Here is a 12885-nt window from a genome sequence, read left to right on the forward strand (position 1 = left end):
AATTTATGTAGATGATATTCATCAGAATACACGTCTCTTTGTATTATTACATTGAATGACGCTCTCTACTGGGTATCAAATACTCTCTTCATAACTTTTTTTGTGGGAAAAAGGCCTACATTTCCTTAAATGTTTAAAAATGGCAATGTTAAAAAGTCTTATTTCTGACAGTCCTAATAATAACACGTTGTGAAGAATCAGATGTAGTTTTGTAGTTTTAATGCATCTACTATTGTTGTTGAAACAGTCGAGACTCACGAAGACGAGATCACTTACGCTGAACCAACGTTCTCCAAGAGAAACACACACAAATCAGTAAGACTATTTCTTTTTCTTAAGTGTGTTTGTATCATTTCTGCATCGAGTCAGATGGAGATCAGTGTTTTTGTCTGCATAATCATCATCACACACACGTAACAGCACCATATCAGATAAGAGCATTATTACATGCAAGAAACACGTGTTACTTAGAGAGAAAAAAACCCTTTGTATCACATTGCAATCTTTAGGATGAACCTATCACACCCATCATCACACTCATTGTTATTATCTTCTTTTATGTATTTTTTACAGGAAGTAAAAGAGGAGGATTGTGTGTTTTATACACCAGTCGCAATGAGAAAAGCATCAAGACCGAACTGTGTGACCAGCAACATCCTTCAAGTCTGAGTCTAGCTGAGCTTTTGGTGAGAATCAATCATCATTTTCAAGTGTGATGCTTAAAGATGATTCATGAAACGGTCTCCTAAAATCTGCCAAAGAACTTGAGGACATTTAACAAATGATGTAAATCATTTGGCCCATTGGAGAATGTAATGTTTGGGTCTAAAATGGCCATGTGTGTAAGTCTCATTAGATGCAACACACTCCTCAAGAGGTGAGAAGCTGCTGCGGTCTCGGTTATTGAAATAAACATGGTTTGATCTGCTGTGTGATGGACTGCATGTTCATGAGAAAGTGTCTTCTGCTAGATGTGTGTGTTTGATGTGCATCTGCTGTGAATAGTGTGTCTGTGAATAGACTGCGGTTGAAGGGCTTTTTCCATTCCAGGAACCGTTTGACTTCTGCTCTACACGATACCTGCTTTATAAACGCTGAGCTCATCAATGCTGCTGTTTGACTAAAGGTCTTCAATTATACAGAGATATTACTTCAAAATATGAAAATAGCATATGCGTTGTGTGCATATGCATCATATACTCATACTTTACCCCAACCCCCTTTTTTTTTTATCTGTCAATGTGTGTGGGAGTCATTTTAGCCTTTGTGCATCAATTACAAAAAAAGTTGCACAGGTCCATAGGACTTACTTAAGTTTGGTCTCATTTTAAAGAAGACCCATAGCAGATTATTGCTGAAGTAAAAACAAAAAAAAAAAATTTAAAAGTTAAACCAAAAAAAAAAAAAAAAAAAATTGCATTGGTTTAAGTTTATGAAAATTATTTACAAACATTTTTTATATTAAATGTATATTTTATGAAACACGTTGAACTCTAAAACAAGGTTCTCTGTGGTTGATTTTCAGTTTAAGATTAACTCTCAGAAAGATTTTGTTTTACAAATTATTCACGTAATATAATATGTTAAATTTTGTAAAATATATGTAATATATACAATTTTACATATTTAAGCAGACTGAACACAATCAAATTAAGTTCGGGCAAAATGGCAGTTGGCGTCGTATACTTTACTGTGGATGTAATTATTTTTTACTTAACATAAATGGTTTGTGTTTATACAACACATTAGGATTTTGTACTGTAATTTTTGACATAATTATGTGGACCTTCATAAAAAAAATAAACATATCAACAAACATAATTATTATAAATCAACTAAATATAAATATATAAAAGTGCACAACCTTCCTCGTAAATTTATTTATTTATTTATTTTTCAGTGTACTTTAACCTGTTCCTTTAACCCAGCTGAGCACTGTTTCATTCATACACGTTCTGTTTTCTTTTGTTTTTCTGTGTTCATGTTAAAGAAAACAATTATTGTGGCCTATATATTGTTGAATGAAGTTCTTAAGTTCTTACCTTGTTGTTGTTGGTATATTAATATGTTGTCTTCTTTTACCTGAAGGCTTTACGGTAATGAACAAACCCAGAAAATAGCACAAGTTTCTCCAAACACAAGTTTAGACTTTAGTGTTGTCAGTCAATTCTGCTGGAGTTTTGTGTGACCTAATGTGACCTTTAAACACTGGACAGAGCAAACATGATCTTGATTGATGGAAATGTTATCATAATTATTTGTTATTTACAAATATTCAAAAAAGAGAACATAATGCGTCCAGTTTCTACCACATCTGAGCTCCTTTTTATTCAGTTTTTTTTTTAATTTTTTGATTTTGTCGTGATTCACAGTAGAACATGATGACAACGCAGTAGGGGTCTAATGATTATACACACACGGCTATAATAAAATTCATATCATAAAGGAGATTTAAATTTCCCAAATGTAAAATATTTTTCCACAGTGGGGTGATGAGCCACATGGGGGCGCTCCACATTATCAGATCAATTTGCTCTAAATACACAATGTGATTCTTAGTCATAAAACTACGGAGCCCCTCTAGTCCCACTTTGGTAAAAAAAAATAATTATAACTATCTTGTGGCCTCAAGATAGTAACTCGTGGCCTCAAGATAGTAACTCGTGGCCTCAAGATAGTAACTCGTGGCCACAAGATACTAACTCTATCTTGAGGCCACGAGTTACTATCTTGAAGCCACGAGTTACTTTCTTGAAGCCACGAGTTACTATCTTGAGGCCACGAGTTACTATCTTGTGGCCACGAGTTACTATCTAGAGGCCACGAGTTACTATCTTGAGGCCACGAGTTACTTTCTTGAAGCCACGAGTTACTTTCTTGAAGCCACGAGTTACTATCTTGAGGCCACGAGTTACTATCTTGTGGCCACGAGTTACTATCTTGAGGCCACGAGTTACTATCTTGAGGCCACGAGTTACTATATTGTGGCCACGAGTTACTATCTTGAGGCCACAAGATAGTTATAATTAATTTTTTTAACCAAAGTGGGACCAGAGGGGCTCCGTATAAAACAATTCTGTTCATAAATGTTGATTTATCCATGATTTATTGATCTCAATGTCTGGACATGAAAAACAAACAAAATGTCTAAGTGCTGGCATGACTGAACTTTTCACTTGCACTTTTATAAAACTAAACAAAAGGATTTTCAGTGTGGAGGATGTCCTTCTTACCTCTGTTCAGTGAGAAGAAAGTCACTGTGTGGTCCCTTGGTCAGATGATGTCCAAGTGGTCTAGTAGCGAACCGTTCCTACGCTTTGCATTCGAGACAGACATACCCATACAAGGTCGTCCCATTCGGGCTATCCCTGTCACCCTTACCCCTCTGTGGGATCTCGACGACTGGCTCATCCTGGCCCACTTGCGAGACCAGTTGTGTGAACACAGGGACCTGGTTCTCAAGCCATCAGGTCAACTGGGAAAAGAGGATCTCTTTTATTTATTTTTTTACTGTACTGCAACATAGAGGTCGGAGCTTCTGAGAAATAAAGTGTTAATTTTATGTTTGATATTACACATTCAGAAAGACCATGCTCTCTATTAAACGACCAAAACAGCCCTAAAATTGAATAAAATTAAATATTTTAAAGCCATTTACATTTAATCGTATTAGATGGTTATTGTATTTAACAGATTACACCTTTAATAAACATTTGCAATCGTTTTGTGAAGAGTTTATGCATGTTTGGACCGAGTTTTCCCTGCATTTTCACAGTTCTGAGCAGCAGGGGTCCCCAGCGTGCAGCGATTCAAAACAGTGAAGCAAAATGAAGAGATTTGTTTCTCCCATCATCGCAACAGATGGTAAACTGTCTGAGGCGGAACATCGTGGGTACTTCTCAATATCCCTACTCGTCCCACTTGTACGGTCTCTGAGAGCCTGGTTAGCGCTCCCCAGTCCGTCTCGCTGGCTCATTCGGACCATCAGGTTCAGCTATGCGATTCAGTTCGTCCGGCGTCCCCCCAAGTTTCGGGCCATCCACTCCACAACAGTGAGAGCAGCCGATGTCCATGTTTTGCGTGTGGAGATCGCAGTCCTACTGGTGAAGGACGGGATAGAGCCGGTCCCTCCAGCAGCCGATGAGGCCAGGGCACTACAGTCCCTACTTCATTGTACCCAAGAAAGGTGGTAGGTTACGACCAATCTTGGACCTGCGAGGTTTGAATCGTTGACTCTGTCCCCTCGTGTCTTCACGAAAGTCACGGAGGGGGCTCTTGTTCTCATGAGGTCAAGAGTTCGACCCATATTCGCTCAGCCCTACAGTCATGTAGTGTTTAAGGCTAAATGCCAATTTCACTCGTATTGGTACCGATCACTGAAATTTAGGAATACTGACAATTAAAGAGTTTCAGCTGATCTTCTTCCATCATTTCCAAATTCTCTTCAGTGTTCATTTCAATGCATCAAAATTATAAATGATGTTACATTATTTTATTAGGAGCCTCGGCCTGAGTCTGGATGTGCCATGTCCTCCAAAGGAAAGTAAATCGGATCAGATGGTGGGTCATCAGCATCACCTGCATGTTCCATGTCCTCCATAGGAATGTCATTGGGATCAGATGGTGGGTTATCATCATCCCCCTCCTGTAAGAAAACACAGATTCACAGAAGGTTAAAGTGATGAGAAGGATAGATGTTTCAGTTCCACAAACACAAAAATACTGTGGTTTTCAGTTCTTCAATATTTAACACAGTCTATAAACCTGCATCAAACTATCATCTCCTGTCCTTCAGTAATATAAAAATTGAAGTATTATGATTTCAATTTCACATTAAAAAAATGTTTAAACTGTTATATTGGTGATTTCTAACAAAACACTGGCTCTCTGACAAAAGTTGCACTGTTGTATTATATGAACCGTTTTTTAGTTAATTTGTGAGCGTTAATTTGACTGCCTCACTGGTGAACTGTGGTGTTAAAGAAAAGACAAAAAAATACTATTCAAGGTTTGCATTTATATTTTTCTTTTTATATTTACTGTTAAATCATCTGATATGTAACACTTACATCCTGTTGTACTGGTGGTGCATTGTTCTGGTGGTGACGATAGTAAATCACAGCACCAGCAGCACCCACAACAGCAGAAACCAGCAGAAGAACACTAACACATATTCCTGCTACAGCTCCTGGAGACAGACCTGAAACTGGAACATCTACAGACAAACAGACATTATTATTACTAGAGATTGACTGATAATCCATCCAGTATTTAACAATATCTTTGACTCATATTTACACATTTCTATATTACACATACACCTTTCTGGTCATCAGTTGTATGATATTGAATTAACTTATAAATGCCACCTTCTGTTGTTTTTAACAACAGCCGTTAAAATTACAATATTCACTGGAAAACTGCATTTATATTTTAATAAAATTAGTCAAAGTGTCAAACAGTTATTGGGTTGATTAAAAATATTGAACTGTTTTTTTTTCCTCAAAAGAAAATGCATTTAATGGCTGAATTATACACTCACCAATGACAGAAACACTGAATCTCTTCACCCTAGTGATGCTGAAGCTGCTGTTGATGATGATCATCTGTAGTTTATAGAGTCCAGAGTGTGTGTTTGTGGTGTGTGTGATGTTCAGAGATCCAGTCTGATGATCCAGTTTCAGTCTGTCTCTGAATCTCTCTTTACACTGAACATCTGTACAGATCTGACTCTGATCTCCAGTGATTTCAGCGATGAGAGTGTCCTTATAATACCACATCATCACATCACTTGGTTTTCTTTTTACACCAGGATGTAAAGTAACAGATTCTCCCTCCTTCACTGACTTTCTCTTCACTTCATCTCGTTCAGCAGCAGAAACACCTGAAACACAAACCAACAGATGATTAAAGTTATTCAGATGAAAACAACAAAAATTTATTTCAAATCAAGTGACATTTATTTATATTTAGCGCTTTTTACAATCCAGATTGTTTCAAAGCAGCTTTACAGAGATAACAGGAAAATAATGCATCCAGAATAAAATGTCATCACAGTCCAGCTTAAAAAGTTCAATGTTTGATACACTGCGCTCAATGTGATCACTGTGATCAATGATTCACTGAACAAAATTATACATTTAACATATAATTATACATTTATTATATTACATTTAAACATTCACTAACTCACCATGAACAGAAACACTAAAGATATTTTCACTGACTCTGTTGGTGATGATCTTCAGTGTATATTCTCCAGAGTGTGTGTTTGTGGTGTGTGTGATGGTCAGAGATCCAGTCTGATGATCCAGCTTCAGTCTGTCTCTGAATCTCTCAGTGCCTTCATTACACTGAACATCTGTACAGAACTTATTGAGATCTCCATTGATCTGAGCGATTCGAATGTCATTAAAATACCATTTAATATCTTCTTGTTGGATTGTTTTAACACCAGTGTATAGAGTGACTGAATCTCCCTCCGTCACTGACACTTCATCTGATCCGACACCGGAAACACCTGGAGAAGAAATGAACATATATTAACAAATTCACAATATAGTTTAATCTGAATTTGAATCTCCCACATCAATAGTGTTTAGCTACATGACATTTTAATTTGGAAGAAGCTTTTCTCATATTAGATTCAAGTTACATTAGTCAACACTTTAAAGTATGTGATTTATTGGTTCAGTATAACAAGTATACTGTATAACAGCATCTGTTTTGGCATCCTTTGTCTAGCATTACATCATATGATGGTGCTATAACTCATTTAAATGCTATTAAACCATTCAATCACACTAAGAATGAAAAAACACAAATGTACTGGCGCATCTGAACCGGTTCTCTATGGATACTGAGGCTTTTTTAGGTCGGGTAGGATCTGTGATCTCTGACCCGGTTTGTTCATTGGCTTCCATGACTGTGATATATGCTGTGCTTTCCATCAACTGGCAACCCGAGCTGTCGAAATACTACTGGGCAGAATCCCACAGACCAAAACATTATCAGACATTCTGACACAGAACACACATTTCAAAGAAGAATAAACGCCTGTCGCATTATTTCTATTAGAAAAAAACTGTGATCAGTGTGTTTTCTATACAGTACATATCTACAAACATATTATACTTGCATTATTTAGTGTAGTATTGCATTCAGCTGGTGCTCTTCCGTAATTTTTGTCTGAAAAATTGTACATTTGTTTTTATTTTTATTTTATTTTTCTTCATCAGAATGGAATGAAACTTGGTTTTGCACTTGCTATGTGAACACACACAAAAAAGAAAATCATGGACATGATTGGAAAAAGTTAAATGGTCCTGAAGAAAAAAAAGAGTCACAGACTTGAGCTCTCAATGGGAGACGAACTCCATCTAGTGAAAACTTTTGGTACTGTATTAAATTTTAAACACAGCTTGTTTAGATTTGCTTTGATTTAGTCAGTTTTAGAGTAAAACGTGTTTTTGAAAGTATTTATTTCACATATTGGAAATAGTATTTTTGCACATTTTTAATAACAATAAACGTAAAATTCAGTAACTTTTTTTTTAAGTTCACTTTTTAAAACTTTTTTCCTGAGTGTACCGCTCTTAGTCACAACACGAAGGCTGAGGTTCTTGTAACTGATGTTTAATGCTCTCTGGACTCAGACATCAACATCAACACCGTAGAACTAAAAGGATGAATATACAGCCAAAACATATCACAGTCAGTTACATGGAAAACACACGAGTTTAAACTCGTACATAAACAGAAAATACATACCACTTTTGCCTGCTTGTGAGCTAAGAGAGGGGGTTACATCTTGAAGCTTCTTGATTGCATGACTTATCATAATGATAAACACGTTAAACCTTGCGATTACATCTTTTAATATGATCAGGAGAATTGTAAACTCCGACCGCAGTTCTGACTCGTTGTCTCTGTTTTGGAAATGTTTAGGTTATTGGAATAAGACCCTCACCCTTTTTTTATTTTTATTATTATTATTTTTTTTTTCTTCTCTCTCTTCTATGTATTTTTTTCTTCTCTAAGTGATGTATCAGCACGAATGTAACTGTATGATTGTTGATCTATGCCTTAATTGTTTGTACTTGAATTCTATATGGCAATAAAAAAAAATAAAAAAAAAATAAAAAAAAAGTTCTGACTCGTTGTTCCATGGCAAAAACAGGAAGTGACATACAAAGACACGATGGGAACAAAATCAAATATATCCATAAAACTCTTAGAAAAAAGAATTATTGCTCAAATGTACAACAGTTGAGTATATGAATCACAACAAGCATTATAAAATAGTTGAAATATAAAAATGTACAAATTAAACTGATTCAAAGTTGCTGAAATAAATGAGTGTTGAAGTACACAAGCGCCATCTAGTGGAAATAAACATTGTGGACATCCAAAGCTTTGTGACAGCAAACACACTGAGTGTCATCTTTGAAAAGAGATATTAATAATTTAATTTAAAGTTTATTAAAAACAATAGTTATGAGTGTGATGAGAATGTGAGCATGTGGTTGTGTTTTGACAATGATTTATGAAATCATTTAGTGTCTTGATTCTCTGATGTCTGTACTAATCTCTGATTAAAAAGGTGATGCTTTACTTGTATTACTCTTTATAAGTTACAGTGATTCTGCTGTAAGGCCAAATGTTGTGACCATCAGATTTTAAAAACCTCTATGATTTCATACTGACAGACATCAAGAATCGGTATATGAATCTCAACAGTGGTGACCTTTCAAAAACGATTCATGTTGCAATGAATGCTGGAAGCTGTGTATTGCATTGTGTATTATGGTAGTACCCAGCATGCATTGCAGCATGAATTGTTTTTTCAAATGGTCACCATTCTTGAGATTCATATCCTGATTCTTGATGTCTGTGTTATTCATTGTAATGCAATATATTTTCTTGTTTATTTTTTTGTGCTCAAACCTTCTGTAAAATGCTCCAAATGATCTATAAAATGGTTTTCTCTTATGCTATAGCAGCACAGCTCAGAATTAAACTAAGAATTTAACCTTTTAATCAGAGCTTAGACTCTGATTGAGATCAGTCAGTCAAGTCACTAAATGATGATCATCATCATCATCATTATTCCTTAACCAAAACCACCTTATCATACTTTTCCTTGACCTCTCTGCATAACACGTGTGTTTTAAAACAATGAATTACAGCAGCCAAAGAAACGCATATGTGCAAATGTCAAGAGACCAACTAAAGCAAACGCTGATCTCCATCATGGTGACCTTAAACCTTGTTTCTCTTTCCTTCAGTGATTATGCTTATTAACAGCAGGTGTTCATCACTAATGCTCAATCATCTCTTAGTAACTTAACTACACAATTATCATTCTGGGATCAAGAATATTCCATAACTGAACTTAGTGAGGCCAGCAGGGGGCGCTCACCCTGTGGTCTGTGTGGGTCATAACGCCCCAGTAAAGTGATGGGGACACTATACTGTCAAAAGAGCACTGTCCTCTGTAAATTATGTAATTTCTTTTTCTTTTTTCACCAAACGTTGCTAGAATGTAAAATGTAAATTTAAAAACAGAATGCAATGCCATTTCACATATTGCAAATTTGATCATGAATCTTCTATCTTGGAGAGAGAGAGTTCTTACCATTGTAGAGTAAAATGAAGACCACTGAGAGAAAATAAAAGAGAAGATTCATCTACAGCACGCTTTGATTCTGATCATTCTGTTCTTCTGCATTAAAGGAATCTCAGTGAAATTAACATGGGAGCCTCCATGATGGAAATAGAGGGTAACGTCGCCAGTGTGAGACATAGCTGTGAGCATGGGTGTGAGCTATGGATGTGATGTGAGAGAGAGGGTCTTCTCTTCTTGGAGGATTCCTGCAGTGTAGACGCTGCCTATTACTGCCCTCCACTGGTCAAAGTGTGAACTACATTTTTATAGATAAGTCATGTGTTCTAAAAGAACTGAAGAACTGACAAGGAGATCAGATTATATCGTCACTGTGTCCAAACAAAGATTAAAGATAAAAAGCCTTTACTCCAAGTCCTGCCAGTTTAACAAAGAATATATTTATTTCTGCCTTCTGCAGTCTAGGAAAACTTGTCTCAAGACTCACACAAGCCAAACATGCTTTCCCACAATGCACAAAGAACTTAACCCACATTGTCCCAACCACAATCTACACACTTTAACCGAATCCATGTGGGACAAAAAGTTACATGAACATGTTTTCCTAAGTTCAGGTTGTGTATAAAGTAGTGTGTACCCTAATCTCGGGATTGTTCAGGTGTGGGAGAGTCTATATTGACCTCTGAATCTGGATCTGACTTGACAGTTGTTAGGCTTATTTTATTTTATTTGAGTGTAAAGCTGTTCTGTGAGAGTATTAACTGTGAGGCTCATAAAAACAGCTGATTATATTTCCATAATTGATTTTATTTCCCTAATTAATTAATGAACAAAAGGGTGAATGTTTGTTTCAGAGAGCACTGAAGATAGCAATGTGCTGAAGCGTTTGCTCTAGTTCATTTTGTTTTTAATTCTCTATGCAATCCAGAAAAAAAAAAAGTTTTGATGGACTTCTGTACTGTAACTCCCCCACTGTTTAACTCCACAGAGAGAGAGGGAGGACACAAAACAAAAGCCTGTAGTAAGACTGGAAAAACTGGTTAAAGAGAAAATATCTGATCAGTGGTCTCTGAAGACAAAGGACCGTAAACTACTTTAGTTAACATGAACTAAGAACAAATAATACTTCTACACTATGTATTAACGTTATTTCAACATTAATGCACTGTGAAGTAACATGAACACACAATTATTAACAACTGGATTTTTATTAAATAAAATTTAGTTAGTAAGATTAGTTAATACATTATCAAATGTTGAGAAAAGAGACCTAAAGTTTACCAAAAAAAAAAAAAAAAAAATCAATGTGATGGAAAAAAAACAATCGCATTGCAATTACATTACCATTCTAGCAACATTTGGTGCAAAATTAAAAATAAATTACATAATTTACATTAGCAAAGTTTTAATATGCATATTGAAACGCTTTAGAAGTTGGTAAATTAAAATGCATTACAGAAATGATAAGAGAAGAAAAAAACTGTGGCAAAATGATCATTCAAATGTTATTTTTACAGTCACAATCAAGGCAATTGCGATTCAATTTTCATGAAATGTCCCGCCTTGCTTGCAAATTAACATTTGAACTCACATACATACATACACACACACACACATATATATATATATATATATATATATATATATATATATATATATATATATATACACACATATATATAATTATTATTCTTTTGAATTATTATCATTAAGGATTGTGTTTAGAATCATTTTAAAAGGTCTCAGGGTGACTGGTACAGATGTCTCATTCCCAAAGAAGTAAAACAAAAGGTAATAAAGTTGTTAAGAATATAGAAATTTCTTGTACACAGAAGGGTGTGTCTTTGAGTTGACACATCTGGTCAGTTGTCTTGAATGCAAATTACCACTAAGCAAATGTTGACTCAGCGTTAAATAGCTTTCCATATGAAATGAGGTTTGGCTATATAAGGAAAATGCAGCGGGAGATCAAGGCTTTTGTCTGTATTCAGATTAGCCCGTGAGGGCTCTCAGCTCATCATATACGACTCTCAGCTCATGTAGACACACAAGGTCAGGTAAAATATGTTCTTTGATGGTTTGCATTGATTATCTTTAAATTGATTATGGAATTGTAATAATACATTTACCTGACATAATAAATTGTCATATTTGATTATTCTAACAGACTTTGACTTTATTTTCATTACAGCTGAAATAGTCAAACATTATTGTAGATTTAATGATGCACAGATATCATTGATAAAACTTTTTCATTTTATGGAGTCAGATGAAACGAGATAATACACAAGATTAAATGTATTGCATTTAATTAAAAGTCCCTTTGCCATGAGAAGAGACGGTACACGCATGAAACCTTCGTCTCAAATTGAACGCCGCCTTTGGATCGATTTAGTAGGTCTTACACAGTCAACTGAAAAATGCTAATTTGGGAATAGAAGCAGGAGCAATCAAATAGGTATAGATATATAGTGATATTTAGTGATTAGATATATATATAGCAAATATAGTGAAAAGGGATGAAAATATTCTGATCATCAGTCAAACTTCAGGATAGTAAGATGAATCATAAATTTGATAAAGATGAAACAATAATACTATATCAGCAGTACAGGCTTAATTCATTACCTTTACCTTTCTATAGTTAACATTCATTCTCTAACTCAGGTTTATCTCCCTCAAAAGTGTAAACATTGAGTCTCCCCGTCACCATCAAAACACTGAGAGCGTTTAGCACAGATCTGTCGACCGATAACATTTTGTGGTGTGTGTGTGTATACTTTAACAGGTGGTGTCAGCCACTGTGGTGTCAGACGTGCAAGACAAAATTAGCTGCATTTAGAGCTTTAAAGATTAAACAGGTAATGAACATATTAAAGTGAATGCATCATTATGATCAAATGTGCAATAATGCACGCAAACATCATCATGGATACCGTTCAGAAGGACAAATGAACTAGTTCATGGTTTACTTTGACGTGTCCAGACAGACTCAAACAGTCGTGGTGCCTACTTTTGCAATGACTGAGTTGGAGAAGGTGCAGTGTGTGTGTTAAGTCAACTAAACTGTGTCAGTCCAGAAAAAGATGCATTTAGAAATCTGCTACACCTTGTAAATGAGTCCTGTTGACCTGTACCTGCTCGATCACTGGTAAGAGGAAGAACAGAAAGACAGGATCTAAAACACAGAGAGGTACTTCAGTGAACAGTGATTTCTTCATTTTTCATCTGGTAAATACTGTTGTTTAAAGCCCGAGACA

The 12885-nt window shown here is 35.5% G+C and overlaps 2 protein-coding genes across 3 annotated transcripts in view; both read right to left on the minus strand.

The window, feature by feature from the left end:
- The window catches only part of LOC120486769 (cell adhesion molecule CEACAM3-like), a 30418-nt gene extending 19952 nt beyond the window's left edge, over positions 1 to 10466 (minus strand). The window contains exons 1-3 of the mRNA XM_089121710.1: positions 9638 to 10466; positions 6194 to 6520; positions 5543 to 5884 (exon numbers count right to left, since the gene is read on the minus strand). Of these exons, the coding sequence (XP_088977836.1) occupies positions 5543 to 5884; positions 6194 to 6520; positions 9638 to 9689 (721 nt within the window). The 5' untranslated portion in view covers positions 9690 to 10466. The remainder of the gene's footprint in view (positions 1 to 5542; positions 5885 to 6193; positions 6521 to 9637) is intronic.
- The window catches only part of LOC120486561 (uncharacterized), a 68544-nt gene that overhangs the window by 39478 nt on the left and 16181 nt on the right, over positions 1 to 12885 (minus strand). The window contains exon 6 of one of the 2 annotated variants that reach the window (XR_016146891.1): positions 11299 to 12803. The exons of the other annotated variant lie outside the window; for it this stretch is intronic. The gene's annotated coding sequence lies outside the window, so the exon portion shown is untranslated. Of the gene's footprint in view, positions 1 to 11298; positions 12804 to 12885 lie in introns of those variants that run through there. 2 annotated transcript variants of the gene reach the window in all.

Source organism: Pimephales promelas, chromosome 2 (genome assembly GCF_988280905.1).
Source record: "Pimephales promelas chromosome 2, fPimPro1.hap1.1, whole genome shotgun sequence".
NCBI lineage: Eukaryota > Metazoa > Chordata > Actinopteri > Cypriniformes > Leuciscidae > Pimephales > Pimephales promelas.